At 38.7% G+C, this 19,823-nt stretch overlaps 1 protein-coding gene across 3 annotated transcripts in view; it reads left to right on the forward strand.

Moving 5' to 3' along the window:
- Nucleotides 1–19,823, forward strand: part of cntn4 (contactin 4) — a 318,997-nt gene that overhangs the window by 266,268 nt on the left and 32,906 nt on the right. For all 3 annotated transcript variants that reach the window (XM_047347049.1, XM_047347050.1, XM_047347051.1), the window contains one exon: nucleotides 7,719–7,846. In XM_047347049.1, coding sequence (XP_047203005.1) covers nucleotides 7,719–7,846 — 128 coding nt within the window. The remainder of the gene's footprint in view (nucleotides 1–7,718; nucleotides 7,847–19,823) is intronic.

Below are 19,823 nucleotides of genomic sequence, written 5' to 3' on the forward strand. Positions count from 1 at the left end.
GAGGGCTGCCGAGGATTTAAGTCTTTGTGTTTACATGCGGCGGCACTTGTTCGCTCTCTGAGGAGCTTCATCGTACAAGATGCAGGCATCACAAGATTGCTGTCTTGCCCCTGAGGATAAGGAGGATTGGGGATGTACTGAGTACAAATGCAGGTATTCAGTATTAAAGAAGATTTGTTGTGATATACCCAGTCTGACTTAGCAGACCATATTGCACACCTCATTCTTGTCTATGCCCTTATACTTTGTTTTATTTATTTTTTTTAAAGACTTTTTAAATTGTAGATTCTCACCAAAGGCAACAAAACTATGAATAAACACTGATGGAAATAAACAAAAAGTGTGAAATAAAATTTTTATAATTTAGATTCTTTAAAATTGCCACCCTTTGCTTGAAGGCATGAAAATATCATTAGTGTAGTAATAAATGGTTAAATCTGTTTAACACCCAAAGCTAAGATGTGTTGTTCATTGATAGCAACTGCCTCAGGGTAAAAAAGCTCATCTTGCTCGCAAAGGTTGGATTTTAGCATTGGCACTGTTGTCTGAGAGCAGTAGCTCACAGACCTAAGAGTATGCTAGTCAGGGAATTAAAAACCTGTTCTTCTTGTAATTGAGCACTGGGGAAATGTCCACATGACAAAAATTGTAATTTAAAAAGCAAAAAACCTGGCATCATATAAGAAGACTTTGTTTCTTTGGCTTCTGTTCTGACTGGCATTGTTACTCTGATTGCCACTAGCTTGTGTCAGTGTGTCTCCTGACAACTGTGTCATGGCAATAGACTACTTCATATTACTGTATACTGGTTTCACGTCTCATAATTATAATCAATGTTATAGTCCATGTTTTAGTTGAGTTTATCCGCACAACAGGCAATGTAGTTTTCAAACCTTGAAGCAACGTTTCTGACAACATGAAAATCACTTAAAAGAAATGCTACACATAGGTTTGGAAAAAAGGTTTAAAGTAAAGCTGATTTATAGTCAAACTGGAATTGCAGTTAAATACACTCTTCATTTGGCTCACACACTGAGAAAGAACAAGTAGCTACTACAGCTTTTTATCATGGCTAAACAAATGGATGTATCCAAATAATAAACTAATAATGGTCACCTCAATAGTCTAGCTGTTGACTCGGTTGAAGTTATTCATCAATGCATAATCCATATATGGGTATTGTAGTGAGGCAGAACTTCAAGGGCTCTTTCTGTGTCAGAATAGTTTTTTTTTTATTATTTATGTGACTTTAAAAAATGTGGGAAGACCTATTTAATATTTTTCTTGTTTTTAAGATTTAATTATCTTGCGGTAAAATACCATAAGGTCATATTCTACCTATAGATATTTTCAATAACTTTTAATACTCTCCAAAATTCCATTTTATGGTGTAGCTCTGCTCTAGACACACTTGTGTGGTTAATGTACACTACTTTTTTTAATTGTGCTTACTCTGCTGAAGACTCAGGTCAGTTTGTAGGACTGTGTTGCCATTTGATGGGCTGTGCTCTTCAAATTTATCAGCCTGCAGGTTGGATGTCATTAACTGTGCAGGATCCCACACCATAATATGGCATCTTGTAACTGATGATCATGGCTTGCTGCTCTGCATTCAGCACTTTTTCTATCGGTCACATATAAACCAAGAAGGCTCCACTCAGCAGCACCATGTGGTTTCAGAGGCAAATTCACTTACACTCACTGTCTCTGCATTTTCTTTTCACATCTGCCACTTGAGAAAAAGAGTCACTGAGCTAGGAGGTGGTGGTGGTGGGTGGAGTGGTGTTACCACCAATGTCACACTGTATCAACCGCATTTCACAAGTACATCCACTCAGAGCCAAATTGAGAGAAGGAAAATGGCTCCGGATTTTTTTCCCCCCACCAATAGTAACCCAGTTTAACCATCCTACAGATATTCCATCACCTTCACCCCATCAGTGCCCATACCAATACAGGAGCCCATACTACCTCCACTTACAAGAGTAATGGATGGATAGTCTATAGCCTTTCATGATGCTGAGCTACTTTAGGAGAAAATGAGTGGTTCGTTGCCTGCAGGGCACCGCTGTGAGGACACCATGATAGATTTAGGCTACTGTGTTGTGCAATCGCTATTTTATGATGAATGTCTGAATTAGGACTGGCTGCATAATCTTTGTAAGCACAGGTAATAAGTCAGACAATACTTCTGCTAATTCCAGAACTATATCACATTTTGTATGAGTCATGTGGGCATGTGAAAATACAGTATATATTTACAAACATATTTTAGTGGGACTGCAGTTGTGCCATACTCTTTCTGTTTTCAGATGATGGATTGAAATCTGCTCTAAACATGTCAACAACTTTCTGTTTGACCTGTCTGCTGTGTTTCTTGATCTTTACGAGGCTTTTTGTTCAGTAATGTTCTCTAACAAACCTGGGAGGCCTTCACAGAACAGCTGGATTACGCTGAGCTTAAATACACACAGGTGGACTCTGTTTACCAATACGCTGATTTCAGAAGACAATTGGTTGCCTTTAATTTTGAGTATTATGGTAAAACAGGCTGAATGCAAAACTTTCCATGCTTTTTAGATTTTTACTGGTAAATAAGTTTGAAAACCACTTATTCAGTATATTTTGTTGGTCTGTCATAGAATTCCAATAAAATACATTTAATAACGTACTTGCGAGTTGACAAAATGTGAAAAGGTGTGTGATGTACACTTTTGTAAGGAAGTGTATCTGTGTGTACTTTTAAACATTAAAGTAAGGTATGTTTATTAACTTAGTGTAAAAATTTTTTAAATCAAACTACATTTTTGCTAGTGTAACTGTCAGTTTTAACAACATTTTGTAGTTTGAGAACACACGCATGCACGGGAAATGTGAGCGATATATCATGATCGAAAACAACTTAATGGTTCTTGGCTTTAGATTCTGGTGGCAGAGGTAATGATCTGGGATCGTACTCATGTGTAAAGCCTCAATCTTTATTATTCCATCTACTTTGTGCATTGCACCAGTACCAATTAGGCCTCACTTCATAATGCTGCCACATTGTTCGACCAACACCATCTCAGACCATGAAATCTGCTTAATTGTAAACAGTGATACTGGTGTTCCAGCATTCTCCGCTTCAGGGCAAGTTTGAGCCCTGGTGGTTCCCGGTTCCCTAATAAAATTATTTCTTAATCTAGAATGCCTTTCCTGCCTTGGAAAAACGTATTTTAAACAAAACAGTTGGGCTTGTTTGGGGCAGGGTTTTACAGACATTTGATTCTGAGGATCAAAATGAATTACATTGTGACAAGTTTAATATGTTTGAAATTTTATCATGTAAAACATTTCCTCTCCTGGTTGATTTAGAAAATAAAAAGCTGCTTTATTTGGAGTTTGCTTGCGATGAATGATTTAACTTTTCAGTTTGTAGTCATGCGGAAAAATAATAAAGTGCCTTGGAACTCTGAAATCCTGAGTACCTTCCAACAGTCGATGACTGTTCACTTTGAGTCCCTCAACTACGTTGAGTGAACGGAGCAAATTTCCTCCCCCCTCACAATCAGGCTGAGGACATTTTATGTTTACAGCTTGCAGAATCAGCAGAGCATTTCAGATCATTAAAATTCAGTGTGCTTTGATGAGGCGGTCCACCCTTGAGTTCCCACAGTACCTTGCTTTCAAGGGCACAATTTCCATTTCTGCATGTTATTTCGAAAAGGTCAACTTTTGTTGAGGCCTTTCGACCTTTTTTGAAGCATGTGGTCATTGCATAAAGGGCAGGAAGCCGCTTTTGTCCCAGATATTTCATATGTCAACTGAATTAATCAGCCTTAAAATATGTGATATTATATCTCCTTTTCTGCATCTGAAAAGAAGTAAAAATCTATTAAAATAAAGAAAAATATGGTATCCTCTGTATGATGTTTTTGCTACAGCAGCTTCAGATCTTTTAAAATTATTTTCAACTAAACAATGGTTTTTCCTGATCCAATCTCAAGCATTTGATCGGCTCCTAATCAAAGTTCTGATCAGATACAGGGTCCAGAGCGTTGATGTTTTTATGATAACACCAGCAACTTTTTGTCCAGCACTTGGCTCATTAGCACATCAAAACAGACAGCTGTCTGCAGCTGTAATTATGCATTTGATAATATTCATAGCTTTTCAGCTTTTTATTCAGCTCATATTTTCTTTGCATAAAAACTATTGCATATATCCAGTATCAGTACGTTTAGACCACATCAAACGTGATTTGCAAAAGTATTCCCACACCTTTAACTTCATCACATTTAGCCACATTACACCCATAAATTTAAATATATTTTAATACAGTTGTAGACCAAGACAAAGGTGTGCATAATTGTAAAGGGAAGAAAAAGGATACATGGCTATGAAAATAATTTTTAAAAAATGTGGAAAGAATGATGTGCCTTTGCATTCAGCCCCAGAGTCTTTTGGCTGCATTTTGGCCCTGTTATGATCTGTAGGTGTTTGAGTTTGTTGTTTGATCTCTGTTTCTTCCCTGTTGTTTATGTTCTCTAGTTACTTACTTCTTTCTTAGTTTATTCTTGTATTCATGGACATTTAGGTTCTTTCCAGTGTTTCTATATTCCTGTCAGTCTGCTCCTGCCCATTTTCATTCCTCCCTCAGCTCTCTCTCCCTCCACTGGTCTCAGCGGTTACTCATTCTCACCTGATTACTCTAACCTGGTTTCCATGCCTTTCTCAATATATAAAAGCTCTCTGGTTGTTCATGTTGAGGCTGTACCATGCCTGTCCTGCTGTTTATGTTCCATGTCGCGCATATACTCGTAAGTTTTTTTATTCAGTTTTCATTAAAACTTTGCAACTCACCATGCAGCTCCCAAGTTCCTGTTTGCGATTTGGTCCTGCTAACAACCAGCCCTTTAATACAAGCCGGTCTTTTAGAGTATGTACTGTATCTACAAGCTTTTCACATTAAGAGACTGATATCTTTGCTCACAGAATGTCTTAACAGCGGTCTTAAGTCCGTAATATATTTTGGTCTGGACTTTGACTAGGTCATTCTAACATGTAAATATTATTTGATGTAAACCGTTTCATTGTCGTGCTGGTTGGATGTTCATGGTTGTCATGTCAGGAGGGTTAACCTCCATCAGAGTGAACTCCCTAAAAACAGTTCAAGGTGCTGAATATAAAATAGTAACATATTTTAGGTATTTAAACATTCTTGTCAAACAGAATTTGTCCTTTACAAATCACACTGACTCCAGAAAAAGAGGAAACCCTTTATTCCTGCAGACGTTTTGCTTTTTCTGGATTATGGTAATCTCTTCTTCTTAAAAGCACCATATCAATACCTAAAAATGCTGGATAATATTTAATGTCTACTGTGCCGTGAGTTTTATTACTGGCTTTGGGAATTGTGTTCAATCAATCTCTGTATGCAGCTTAATAAATGGCCCTCCTTATTTGATTTTACTGTCGGGTTGTTTTTCCATATAAAGTTAAAACCAAATTTTTACATATACTATAAAAAAAGGCAGTCAGTCAGTATTACATGTCCTATCTGCTAAATGCCAGAATTAGACTTTAGAGGATTACTTCTAACTTTCTTCAAAGCTATAAATTTCCTTAGCATTTGGTCCAACTGCCTTTCATACTGTATGGCTTAGGTCACCAGTAACTCTTGCAGCAAAACAACCCCACTACATGATGCTGCCACCCCCATACTTCACACTTGATAAGGTGTTTTCAGGCTTGCAACCTTTCCCCAAGGTCAATACAGCCAAACGCTTGACTTTTAGTTTTATCAGACCACAGAATATGTCTACAAAACCTGAGTGCATTTGCTAACTGTAGTCCGTTTTAAGTTCATTTTGTGGCAATGACCTCCTCCTCTCTGAGTGGCCTTTCAGCCCAAGTCGATACAGGATTCCTTTCACTTTGGATAAAGACACTCTTTTACCAGCTTCAGCCAGTTTTCAGCCTTTAGCATTTTTTCTGAGGTTTATACACACATTTTGGACCAAAGCACATTCATGTCTGGGACACAGAACCCATTTCTATTCAGAATGGTATGAGAGTTGGACATTCCAATAATGTTTATACTTATATATTTGTTTGAACAAAAAATGTGGCATCTTTAGGTACCTGTATCTTCCTGATATCTTGACTGTTTTCTTTTGATTTTTCCATGATGTCACACAAGGAAGCAGGATCTTTGACGTGTGCCTTAAAATACATCCACAGGTTTGCCTCCTATTCACTGAAATGTCATGAATCGCAATATTACAAAAGCAGGACATCATCATCTGGGATTTCCAAATTATTTAAAGGCATAATACTTTTAGTGCTATGAATCAGAAAAAGGCAGACCCGAGATTCAGCCAGACACAGTATTGAACGTTTAAAAGGTTTATTCAGCCACAGGAAAACGTCACACAGGTAACACTCCTCACAGCTTCCAGGAATCACTGAGGCAGAAAGAGGGATTAGTGACTTGTAGTCTCTCCAGATTTTGCAGGGATCAGAAAAGTCACTAACCTGCTTTTGTCTTGAGTGGAACTTGAAACCCAGAGGGGAAACCTCAGTGGGCGGCAGGCGGTGATCTCCACGGCACAGGTAAGAAGTGACTCCAGGCTGAATACTCCGAGGGCTAGGCTGGCTCAATAATCCAAGGACAGAAACAGGCTCAACAATCGGAACAAGAGGCATCAGGCAAGGGGCAGGCAGAGGCATAAACCAGATGCAGGAAACAAGGTCGACAACCAAAATCCAAATAGTCCGACAGGGAGCAGGTAGAGGCATAAATCCAAAAAGCAAGGCACGGTCAAGAACAATGATCAGACAGGAAGGAACGCTGGATATCTACTCACACGATGGCTTTCAAAAATCTGGCACCGTCTGCTTGTCAGAGTCAGTATATATCAGGGAAGACACAGGTGCTTGGCATTCCACAGATTGCACTACACCGCAGCAGCCACCAGGTGCATCTAATCTGCTGATTGCAGCCAGGGAGACAGGGTAGAGCAGACGTGCCAGAATCATAACATTTAGTTTATGTATAAACCTCTGAAACCTGGAATTTAGCATATACAAGTAATTGTACTAACCCTAACAGGAAAAGTTTAGTCAGATTTAATGTCAAGCAATGATTAAAAAAGATTATGTGCCCTTTTATATATTGTATGTATCATTTGATTCCAAATGTAAATCTTTTCTTTGGCTGTTTATATTTGTGTGTTTATATGTGTAAATACTGCCCAGTCAGCACTGTGCTGTCATGGTATTTCTCCAAGAATGAAGGACACAGAGGAAAACACAGATTTTTAAATATGCAGCCTCTGTTTCCTGCAATAACTCACAAAACGACATGGAATTTTCCCAACTGGTTACCATGGAAAGGTTTTATCCATTTTTATGTAGTAAGAGAAAGGTTCACTTGGTCAAAGTGACCAGTGTTTTGATGTTGTTCCTGATGCTCACTTTCCCTGGAGCTTTGCTCTATTTCTAATGTTATGTAACTGACAAGCTTGCCCTAAATAAAAGCATCCCCACAGTATGATGTTTCCACAACCATGTTTCGTTGTGCGAATGGTGTGTTCATGGTGATTTGCAGTATGTTATTGTGTGTTCTTCTGCCTTTGTGGACAGGTCTATCTTGAAAAGGTGATTTTAATATCATGCAGACATTAGGATAAATAAGTGATATAATATAGTACTAATATTCTCTTTCCTAACCACAGGGTCTCCATCCTGGACAACGGCAGCCTTCGGATATGGAATGTGACCAAATTGGATGCTGGTCTCTACACCTGCATGGCAAGAAACCAGTTTGGAGTAGCAAGTAGCACAGGAAGTGTTACAGTTAAAGGTATTCCCATGTCCCTGTCTTTGCATTTGATAACTAACTTTTTTGCAGCTCATTCAGCAAAGACCCTGACCTACAAAGCAGAAGACATATGTTTAAAATGCATGTTTTCTCACCGTGGTAGCAAGCAGACCTGTGCTATTTGGCTGTTTGAAAAAACTAAACTGAAGTGTTTGGAACCAATAAATGACCAGAACAGAAAAGACAGACATTTCTGAAGCATCCAGCCACCTCAATCTCTGGGAGAAGGGCTTTTTCCCTCCGTCGTGAGACAGAGACGCATCGGCAGCTGCTTGTGTTTGCAGAAATGTTGAAACGGTTCAGCTCCCTGCATTTGTGCCTCCAGTGCTGTCAGAGGATATGCAATGTGAAAAAGTCCTTGTGCTGTTTGATCGCTGTGTTGATCGCTTGTGCTGTTGGACGGCAGATTGCATTTCCGCACCGGTGTTATGACTTATTATACTTCATTAAAAATGAATGCGAACTGAGTATAAAGTGCAGTGCATTTGGCGGCTTTATTCTGTGCACGCGGCTGTTTTTCCTGTCCTATTTCCACAGGGGCTGATGTTCTCGCCTCCTCGGCTTCCTGGGGGACTTGCTGACTTATTCACTGAACTATACCCTCACTGTGACCCTCTTTGCACGGTTCACTTGTGTTATTGTTATTTCTTCTGCATTGACCTTCCTTGTTGGCAGTCTGGTGTAGATTTATGGAATTATTGATCTTCAATATATTGGCCTCGGTAAGGGAAGACTATGCATCACAGTCAGAAATGTTTTTGTATAGATTTCCATGTAGACACTGTTTAGGTGATAATGATATTCAATAGAATATCATTAATGTTAGACTTATGATTATTGACTAAATTAATTTCTTAACCAAAATCCTCATTTATGAATTGAGACCAGAGATGTCTTCTGGTGTTGTAATTGTTGCTCAACGCCTTTGATAATTACAACCGTTAAATACTCAGTAATAATTAATAACTATTACCAGAGATGTCACTGTTTAATCGACCGTTTCTGCCGAAACGTGTGGAACTTTTAACCTTATCTTGACTGACGAATCACTCTTGCACAAAATAAACACAGAACGCCTTCTGTTACCATCTATGTGAATATTTATTAAATCACAGCCTGATACAATACGTTCTTCCGATTTAATAATCTTCACCTACTCAAACATGCAAAGTTCTACACAAAAGGGGTAAAATATCTAACTAAACAAAAATAAAGCAAAACAGCAGTGTTGCGTATGGGATCAAACCAGCAGTTATGGCAAAATTGATATGACAAAAGGGATGTGGTGGTGAGGATGTTGGGGCGCAGTTCCACTGTAACTCAGTTATACTCAGTCATAAAACTTCCCCCAACTCTGCGAGGTGAGCAGACAAAGTGTTATAAAACCTTTGGCGGCAAGCGAGCAAGCAGTAAGGTTGAAGACAAAGAAAATGGGAAATTTCACCATGAGGTTATTTTAACAGTCCAGTCTCACAGCGCACCTGCGCTTGCTCCCAAGTGGTAAATAACCCCGCAAAACACACACAAAGATGGGTAGCACAGCGGCCTCCAGATGTCCAACACGGCACATCAAAGTTTCAATAACACGATTACATGCACATATCATTCAAAAAACATTAGATTAAATAGAGAATCTCATCGCACTAAAACCTCCTGTACCCTGCCCAGGCTTTCTAAGAAATAAATAAAAATAAAGGATGGGTATTACTTGTTGTCGGCTTTCTTCTGAGCGGGGTCGAGAGAGGAAGGGGAAAGTTGGAAGTTACTGTGCGTCCACAGTTAACCTCAGGAAAAGTGGTCAATCTTCTCCTCTGGCCTCCTTGGCGAAAGGGAAAAATATGATCTGACCATCAAAGTCGACTAGGATAAAACACGGTGGTGGTTCGTCTCCTCGAAACTCTGTGTTTTTAGTTACGTGTTAAACTCACGTCTTCGATCGGCAAAGTGAAATTTCTGACCTTCTTAGTCCAGAAACCTCAGTTATGAATTGTTCATTGGCCAACTAGAGAGAATAAATGAGATCCACTCGGGACTCTTCTCCAGGTGATGCTTCAGATGTTGGTAACCGGACCCGGTCTCCAGCTGAAGGCGTATGTTCAAACTGGGTGCCTCCATATATAGCGTCCTGTGACGTCAGACTTGGGGCGTCCCGTCATATCAGTCGCAATGTCTTGGATACGAAATGGCCGAAAACGCCAGGAGGCCTGGTGGCGTCCAGCAACGTGCAAATAGTCCAATATTCAGCAAACAAGAGGTCCAACATTAATAAGTAAAACTCTTATCCATTATACTTATTCACTATGATCACAGAGCGATATGTGTAAGGCAGTTATTTCTATTCATTTTGACATTTGTAGTTTACAGATTACAAAACTCCAGGTTTAGCTTCTTCAACAGTATAACAACAAAAACGATTTTAAATACAGAAATGGTATGTTAGAATAACATTTTGAGTTGGTACAAATATATATATACAAATATTTCATATTTATATATTTTGTACCAATACATCTAAATATTCTATTTTTCTGAGAACCTAAATTTCCCCCTTTTTTCTTCCGCCCAACTTTTCATCAATATGCTTGGATACAGCACTGTATAATCAGCCAGGTTCTTTAGCAGTGACCTTTTGTGGCTTAGGGTGTCAGTGACTGCCTGGTGAACAACTGTCAAGTCAGCAGTCTTCTTGTAAGACTGCATTTCTGAAATTAAAAATCCATTTTTATTGCTCTTATGTTGTAATTTACTTTGAAAGTGAATTTCAAGTTCTTATTGGTTCTAAGCCACGTTCTTGAAAATGAACAGAAAGAAACAACCATTCTGTTAGACAAGTTTCACTTTTTGAATGTATTTGCCCAAAAAGTAAAATGACCCTTTAAATGATATGCTGATTTATTGAGATGTTGCATGTTTCAGACCAATCAGTTAGCTGCTTTTGGATTTCTTCCATTTAGCTACAAAGCACCTTGTAGTAGATGTAAAGGAAAAGCCTGCAAGCAGATTAAAGCTCTTCAAATTCTCTCTCCCCTTTTTTTATTCTCAACCTGAGACAGAACATGGCTGAGCATATTGAATGTCGACCTTTTGGGAAAGGACGTATACAAGTTGAAGAACAAAATCCATTAAAATGCTACCAAACAAAATCCCTGGCCTATATGCTTAAAAATGATATAAGTTTTCCATCAATCTCTGAAGTAAAAGGATTTTTATATAAAGTCAAAACTTTCTTCTTGTGAAGTTTATGATTTTTGTTTCAGGGTTCAGTACATTTAATAGTCTTTCTTCTGTGGTCTATAAAATCCTGTGAAATGCAGTGTCAATACCACCGCAGTCTGCTAAAACAGAATTTTGTTTTCTCTAATAATCCATGTAGTTTATATTAAAAGTGTTTTAATTGACTTCTTCTGCCTACAAGCAAGCATTTGATTGAATACTTAAAAAAAAGCCTTTGAGTAACATCAAGAAGAATATCCCATTCGGTATCTCTGCATTATTTCCCTTTTTAGTGGAAAACACTTCACATAATGGAATTTTAAATAAGTCCGAACTGGCACTTTCTTCTACAAATCACTATCAAGGCATGTTTCCGTTTTCTGTTGAATTATAAAAGGCAGAATCCATTTATTATGAATGCTTAAAAGTCAGCAGCAGTCAAGGATGTTGGGAGTGCTCAGAGTGCACCTTGCTGCTGATCCATGCAGATGTGCGATAACAAACATTTTCACAATTAACAGAGTAAACAATGTTAAAATGAATATGTATTTCCTCGGTGCACGTGTTGATTGCTTCAAACATTCAGGCTCAACTTTAAGACTTTGGAGACTTTCAGGCCTAAGTTTGCAATTTAAAGCCCCATCTTCGGTTTCATTCATTTGGAATGAATGTGATATAGCAACACAAAATAAATTGACCTATATAGAACTTTTCTAGTTATATTAATGGCTCACACTGATAACATAAAATAGATGGGTTTTTTTTTTCTTTTTTACAAATGAAGTTTTGACGAAAATTCATAATGAAAGACTACCTCCCCTTCACCGCCTCCACCTTCCAATGACTCTTCGGTGCGTCTCCCAGCCTTCCAATCAGCATCCTGTCCGTCTGATTCTCCATCCAATCACCTTCCGACGCCTTGCTTTTAAAGGAACTTCTACCGTGTTCATCTTCGCTTGTCAGCTGAGCTCATCCCTCCTCCACCCCACCTCCACCATCTTCCTTCACATCTAATCCTGGCTTCCTTGCTCCCTGTCCGCCAATCCACCATCAGTGTCGGATCAGGGGGAAGACATATTTAAATCTAAGTCTTACAAATGATCATCTTAGCTCATGTCATTCTCAGCATTCATGTCTTCCTCCCAGGTCTGAGCGCCAAAGAAATAACCATGTAATTTCTCATCATTAAAACTTTTCTAATTGCCATCCCTCTCTTTGTGAGTCTTTTCAGATTTAAATAAAATCTGAAAAGTGTGGCATGGATTGCTATTCAAAATATCTGTCCATTATTCTTTCCAACATACCTCCAGCTCAGTCAGATTAGTGGTAGAACGTCTGTGAACATCAATTCTTATTTTAGTCTAACCTCAGATTATTTGATTAGATTTAGGTCTGAACTTTTAATTAGGTGATTTTAACAAATGACATTGCTTTGATGTAAATGATTCCATTGTAGCTCTGGCTGCTGTTCCGGTTGGAAGTTGCACTTCTAACAAGAAGCTCCATTCTCAAGTCTTTTACAGCACCAAATGTTCTTCTGGGATTGCGCCGTATCAAGTTCCAACCATCTTCTCGTCCATGCTGAAGAAAAGGATTCCCACTCCATGGTGAGGATGATGTAATCAGGGTAATGAGGATTGTTAGTTTTCAGAGTAGTTTGCATGTAAGCCAAAAAACATCACTCTTGGTCTCATCAGAGAACCTTCTTCCACATGGTCACTGCATCCTCTACATGGCTGGTACATGGTTTCTTTCAACAATGGCTTCCTATATTCCACTCTCCCCAATAAAGAAGAATAGGCTGTTTAAAAGGAACTACATCAGAATTAGTCTGAATACATAGTGTGAACTTATATATTTTAACTGACTGTGTTAATATTATTTTGAACTTTGCAATAATGAATGATAAGGAATTTATATTGTGTTTATTTTGTACACATATTTTATTTGATCTGCCTGAAGGACTCCAGATAGAAATTAGCCAGTGGGCAAATCTTTAGCGCAGTGCACCTGTCCATGGCCTCAAATAAATACACTCAAACTCTTCTAAAAGTACCATATTTGTGGAGTACACAACTAATATTTGTCCTGTCATCACGTTCTCCCACCTGATGTAGCTCCTCAAGTGTTACCTTGGCTGCTTCTTATAAATACTCTGCTCACCTAACCTTTAAATGCACATTGCTGTAGTAATGTTCTATGGTTTACCATGGATTTTATTTAGAGGTTTCAGAGTAAAGGGGCTGAATAGAAATGCATACAACATTTATTAATTTTTTGTTAAATTTTTCAAAAGTGTAAATACTTTACAAAGCACTGTACACTCTTTCTTCTTTTCATGGCCTCATTCTTTTCTGTCTTACTGGAAGATGAACAAAGGCTCTCCATCTAGTCATTTTAAGTTTGGAGGTAGTGAGGAAGAACCAACCACTTTCCCTGCAGTTACAGGTGGATGCTCCTGTGTTTGATCTTGTAATCAAGCTAAACAGGAAACTGATCCCCGCATATTCTCTCGGCGTAGACAGACAGCCCATTTATCCGCTCATTATCCTTGTAAAATATGTCTTTTATTTGAAACCCTCGCCCACTTCCTTCCTGTCATCATATGTTAGAGCTGCTTTCTGCTGGCAATGAACAAATGTTCCTTTATATGATCTCTCGCCTCTCTGTCACAACTCATATTATTTGCCAGATAGGATGGGGTAATTTATATGCGCCACTTTATTGAGGATTGCAAACCTGTTTAGCAGGGGGGAATTTGTGTAACAGGATCCGCCCTTATGGGAGGTGACAGTAGTTTATTCAAATTGACTTTGGTGAAATAAATGCTGGAGGAAAAAAAACCTTTTAAAAAAGCGTTCGGTGTCTTCTTGTTGTGATTTAAGCCACCTAGCAAAACAGCGGAGGGGCAGATGAGCTCCGTTAATGTTGCCATTATTCCAACACTGGGGGGATATTAGCAGATTAATTGCACTTGATTATGGATGTGCTCCCAGAATTCTGATTACACTGGAGATGAGCTGTTGCAATTAGGATGGCTGCTGATCATTACATATGGCCAATAAAGTCAAAAGTGTCGAGATTGTATCATGCTCGCTTCTGTTTGCTCCTCTAGACCGTGAAGGCAATTAATCTTTGCAGCACTGTGGCACATTGTGTTTACGACAGAGAATATTCAGTCAGTGTGGTGTATCAGATCCTTGTTGCATGGTGTTCCAGCTGCATTCAAAGATTTCATCACGTTCTATTCAGTCACGTGGCTCCAAAAAAACTCTCTTCTTATCTGTTGCCTGTAGCACCACCATGAGGTTTATATATGTGGTTTCGAGTCTGTACTGCAAAGAAATTATGCATGGAGATTTGTGTTCCCTCTCAGGAGGAATTCTAATAGCTGTGGTGATCCTTTACCTTTCCATCCAGTGCCATGATCAGGTCAAAATTTTAATTTCGGGTCAGTTTAGGGCCAATTACCTTCAAACAGTGCCGTTCTTGCCACCAGGCAAACTGGGAAAATACTGCTCTGGGGGGAAGGCAGTGGGTCATTGAATTGTCATTAGGTTTTTACCAGGCATATGTCTGTGTGTGTTCTTTCCCTCTGTACAAGTCTATCTGTCAGGGTGTGTTTGGGAGAGTGCTGCATGTGCACTCACTGGCGCTCAAAGAATAAAGGCCCAATCCACAGTCTTTTGACTCTAGAAGCCTTGTATACAATGTCCACTCTCTGATTGTGCATTTAACCAATAGGAACCACTTGGTTTTTTGCTTTAATGAGCCTTGTTGAGAACCATCGTGTTTAGAGCCTGCATCACTGAAAGAGGGGCACAATTTTAGAAAAACTAGATCAGTATTAAAGCTTTAGGCAGCTACACTGCAACAATAGATGGTTGTAGGTACTATATCTACAATGACAGTAAGAGGCTTACATACATTTATCATGGGTATGACTTTTATATTAAGTTTGAGCTTTCAAAGACAGATTTCAAATATTTTTCAAAAACCCAGAATGTTATTCCAACCACTTAAGTTGATTTCATCCATCCATCCATCCATCCACCTGTTTGTATGTAACTGTGAGCCTGTGTGGATTTCAGGATTCTTTGAAATGGCCACTCTTGTTGGTGTTTTATCCTTTTTGTCTCTTGAAAACATCAGGCAGATGAGCTTTTGATTAGTTTACACACTGCTCTCTTTCATAGATTAGAAAAATAACCCAAATGTCACTTGCATTCAGTGACAGTTCAATGCTAAATTCTAGCTGTTGCCTTCCAAGCAAACTCTGTCATCTATGTTGAATGGCAGCAACGATGTGAAACTAATGCAATGTGGGATTTCTGACAGCCACATAGAAAAATAATGAGCAGCCATCTGTCAGTAATCACCAGCAGGTTGGTACAGATGTGCCACTGAACACTCTCTGAGTACAGTACAGAAAGGGTCCTGTATCTATCTGCAGATCAGCGTAGAAGACAAGGGTTTTTCTTCTCCCCTCCAGTAAAATCTAGCCTCGAGAAGCCTTTGATTGATTTTGGAGAAAATAAGTGGGGATCAGAAAAGGGTGAGTATGTGTTGCACTGGATTGCAGCACCAAGGCCAATACACTGAATGACTATTTTTTTCTAATATTCACATTTTTGCTCAGAAATGAAATAATTACACAAAGGAATTAAGGGCTCTGTCACCAAGGTAATGCCAAATAATCCCTGTGGTTTACTTTGAAATACATGGTTTGAACCTTAGTTGTCTGCTGTCCAATGTGGTTGATTCTTTTAAGAAAAAACTTTTAACTTGTCAGTAAAAACACTTTTTCCTGCACAACTTGTAGTTTGTCTCGAACCTGGATACAACAGCATGAGCTTTAGTTCAAAGGACTTACCGGGTGAATGGGAGCGTCTAAATATAGTACACCATACTGTAATGTATTCTCAAAACCTCCCCATCACGACCTTTGGCTTTGGCGTTGCTATGCCCTCCTCTTTACATTTTACCATCTCTAACAACTTTCCCTACAGGGCCTTTTCTCATTTTATGTTTTGACGTATGTGCTATGTGATATAATACAGATGTTCTGTGAAGGCCTTAAAGGTTTGTTAGAGAACATTAATTAACAGAGAGCACTGGGGTGAGGGCTGGATGTTCATTGAGTCTCTGCATTCAGTTTGACTGAGCTTGAGCTACACTATATTGCCAACAGTATTCGTCTGTCTACTTTTAGTTGTACATGAACTTTATAGACATCTTATTTTTATTCTATAAGGCCCAATATGTCAATGAACCCACTGTTGCCAGCAATAGTGTTGGGATTATTAATCTGAGAATATTATGTAATATTTAATATTAATATTTTAATATTTTATCAAATAATATTTCGGTCTGTTAAAGCTTATTCTGTGAATACCAGCCCAGTAAGGCGATGGTAATAGGACAAAATAGAAAGGTGTGAGACGAGCTCTGACATTATTTAACAGCATAAACTCTGCACACACATGGAATGAATTCACACAATTTCTTAAAATACAAGAATTTATTAACAAAAATAAATCAACTCAAAGTCAAACATATTTCAATCAACAAACTCTTTACTATACTAAAACAATCCAACTAAACTACCAAGCAGAATTAAAGAATAGCGAAGACTAATGGGCTATGTACAATATAAACAAGTTGATTAAAAAGACGATTGAAAACCATGACCAAGAGAGTGATGCAACATTACCATGCAATGTTTATGTTTGAGAACCAAGGATTATCTTGAAGAATCTGGAAGTGAAGTTAAGTTAGTCTTGGAGCCAACTTAGGCAATAATCAGCAAACGTTTAGACAACCATTCAAAATGCAAGATCAGATAAAATAATGTTTTAAATAATGATCTGCTGAATAAAACCAACCTTCTGGATGACCATTTCTCAACGGTGTCTAATTAGCTGCCTTTATTTATTCAAATAATATTTAAAGAAATATTATTAAGGGAGTATTTTGGAAAAGAGACGAATCTTTCTGGAGAAATGGGGCTTAATGGTGTTTACTTAGTTATCAAATTTAGTAAAATGATGTTTAGAAACTATTATTCACTAGCTTGAAAAATAACAACCTTTCTGTTAAATACTCTTTGGTAGCAAGCACGTGTTCTTACCGGTTAGCCATTGAGCTAACAAAAGAAGATGATAGCTTAGCACCAGAATCAAAAGCATTCCTTTAAAATACCAGGGTTAATAAAAGGATTAAAATGCATAAGCGCGGACGGCGCGTTTTGGTGAATCTTCTGTGTTTAAAATCACCCTTTAAATAAAGTTTGTCTTAACTTTAAAAACACAGACAAAGAACACAAAACTGAACATGTGTGCTGCAGATATTCTGCTAGCACCAAGATAGCTGAGTTCAACACAAACAAAACACAACTTCATAAAATGAAAAACGTTTAGATCATTTCAATCTAAATCACTTCTATATTATTCTGCTCTGCTACAGCTAACCTCCGTAGCTGTGAGGGGGGTTGAAGGTGTGGCTCGTTGTGTGAACAAAAGGGGTTAGCTTCCAGCTAACCTCCGTAGCTGTGGATGAAAGACGGCTCGTTGTGTCCACCAACCACACTGCACTTTAACACGGTGATGCGGTCTCTGTTGTCTTCCTTCCAGACTGGGAGACCGCGCCTCTGCAGGAGCTTCTCTGGAACATCGTTTGCTTCTGCAGGCCTGAGAGAGAGAGTCAGGCAATGCTTATACCTTAATTTCCCCTTTTTATGAATGAATACTGGGTACACAAACAGTTATCACTCGTACTTAACTGGTGCATATGATCGCGTGATCTTATGACACTCTTGACACTCTTGGATCCAGTTGAAGAGTTATGTCTTTTTGCCAGCAAAGAGACACCATCGCGCTTTGTCTCCCTTATCTGGTCCTTCTGGAAGATTGTGTGGAAGAGGTCGGCTTGTTGGAGAGGGGGTGCTCTTATTCAGACAGTGGCATCATGGGAAGTCTGCTGCTACCCCCCTTTCCTCAGTTGCTGGAAGTCAGTTAAAAACAATTTATTTTGAAAGTTCCAGAAAAGTGTGTACTGGAGTTTTAATGTTGTTTCCATGGCTGGGTCCCAACAATAGCAACTTTAACTATTCTATAAACATCTTCCACGAGATTTAGGAGTTTGTTCATAGTTAGATGAGAAAACCAGAATTGCAGTCTCCACTCTAATTTATCCTAAATGTGTTCAAGAAGGTTCAGGTCAGGACTCTGTGCAGGTCAGAAAGTTTCTACATGCCAAACTTTATACACCTGGATCCATGGAAGTGATTGGAACACCAGAAGTGATTAATTTGGTGGTGTGACCCAATACTTTTGGCAATATAATGTATTTTCAAATAATAGGCCAAAATGTGAGACTTTGCTGTGCAGAGCTGGTGGAGACATAGCCTAAAAGACTTGGCTGTAACTGCAGAGAAAGGTCCAAAGTATGAAGTTGGTGGGGGCTGAATACAAATGCACGGCACACTTTTTGGACTTTATTTGGCATTTTTTCCCTTTTTTCCCCATATTCATTTCACTCCACACACCTTTGTGTTGGTCTATAAGGTATAATCTCAGTAAAGTACACAGATAAAATGGGAAATGCAATTCCATGGGCGTGAATACATTTTTGGAGTCACTGTACATGCTGTGGTTACACATAAGACCAATGCATTACACCTGAAGCCTACTAAAACAGAAGGGAATTATTCATATGGTATTGTGGTGAAACAGTCCACAGGAGGCTTGTCAGCACATCTCAGAGCAGCGCCGGGAGTCACTTTCGTAACAGTTAGTTGGCACTTTTTGCCACTCAATCCTAATATATTGTTCAGTTGCTTCACTGGGTGTCCCCACTGTGAGTCAGCTTGAGTAAGTCACTTGCTTTACAATAGCGCAGAGCTTTGCATCGAGCAATTTCTCATTCATGTAAACATCAAGTGGCGAGTCGTGTCTTCAGCTTTACAGCCTTGTCATGTTTTGCATCGGTTTGAATACAGTCTCATTCAGCAAATAAGTCTATCAGTTGTTTGTATCAGCATCAATACCTCCATCCGCATGTTGTTCAGATATCCTGAAGCAAAGACAGTGTTTTCTGCCCGCCTCTTAGCAGAGCTAGCTTAAGTTTTCTTCCAAATTTCCAGAGGGAAAAGTTTGGGATATATGCTTGGAGTTGTTTCAGTTTCTGCAAATTACAGTGAAAAAAGGTCCACCCTATTCTAAGAAACAAAATGAAGGTTTTAACTCGCTCTCTTTACTGCTTCCATTATGTTACAGTCTCAGGTCCTGGCATCTACTCCTTACAACCATACACTACAATAATACCTTTTTTATGTTGAGGAAAGAACTGCTTTTTGTGGTGATTCATAATGTTCAGAACACCAAATTCATTTTTATTTTAGTATGTTTTGGGAGCTTTTTTCATGAAAGGTCAGTGAACAGCTAACAGAGTTGTTTGGCTGCTGTTATACTGTGATTACCCCATCCATTTCCAAACATCTGTTATCAAGGATTATAAGATTCATGGAGTCAGTTGTGTCGTTAACAATCTCCCCACACTTTGAACTTACAAACTCTCAGAATAGTGCAAGGAGAGGATGAAGCACTTGCTAGAAGAGCAGTTTTAACTGATATAACTGCAGGACACTGAAGTGTCTCTGTGGGCTTGGAGGACACATCAGTCTTTAGTTTTGAATTAAAGCTACAAGCCAAATTTCTTCTTTGTTTTGCTGTTTGGTTAATAATAT

The sequence above is a fragment of the Girardinichthys multiradiatus genome, chromosome 20 (genome assembly GCF_021462225.1).
Source record: "Girardinichthys multiradiatus isolate DD_20200921_A chromosome 20, DD_fGirMul_XY1, whole genome shotgun sequence".
Taxonomy (NCBI): Eukaryota; Metazoa; Chordata; class Actinopteri; order Cyprinodontiformes; family Goodeidae; genus Girardinichthys; species Girardinichthys multiradiatus.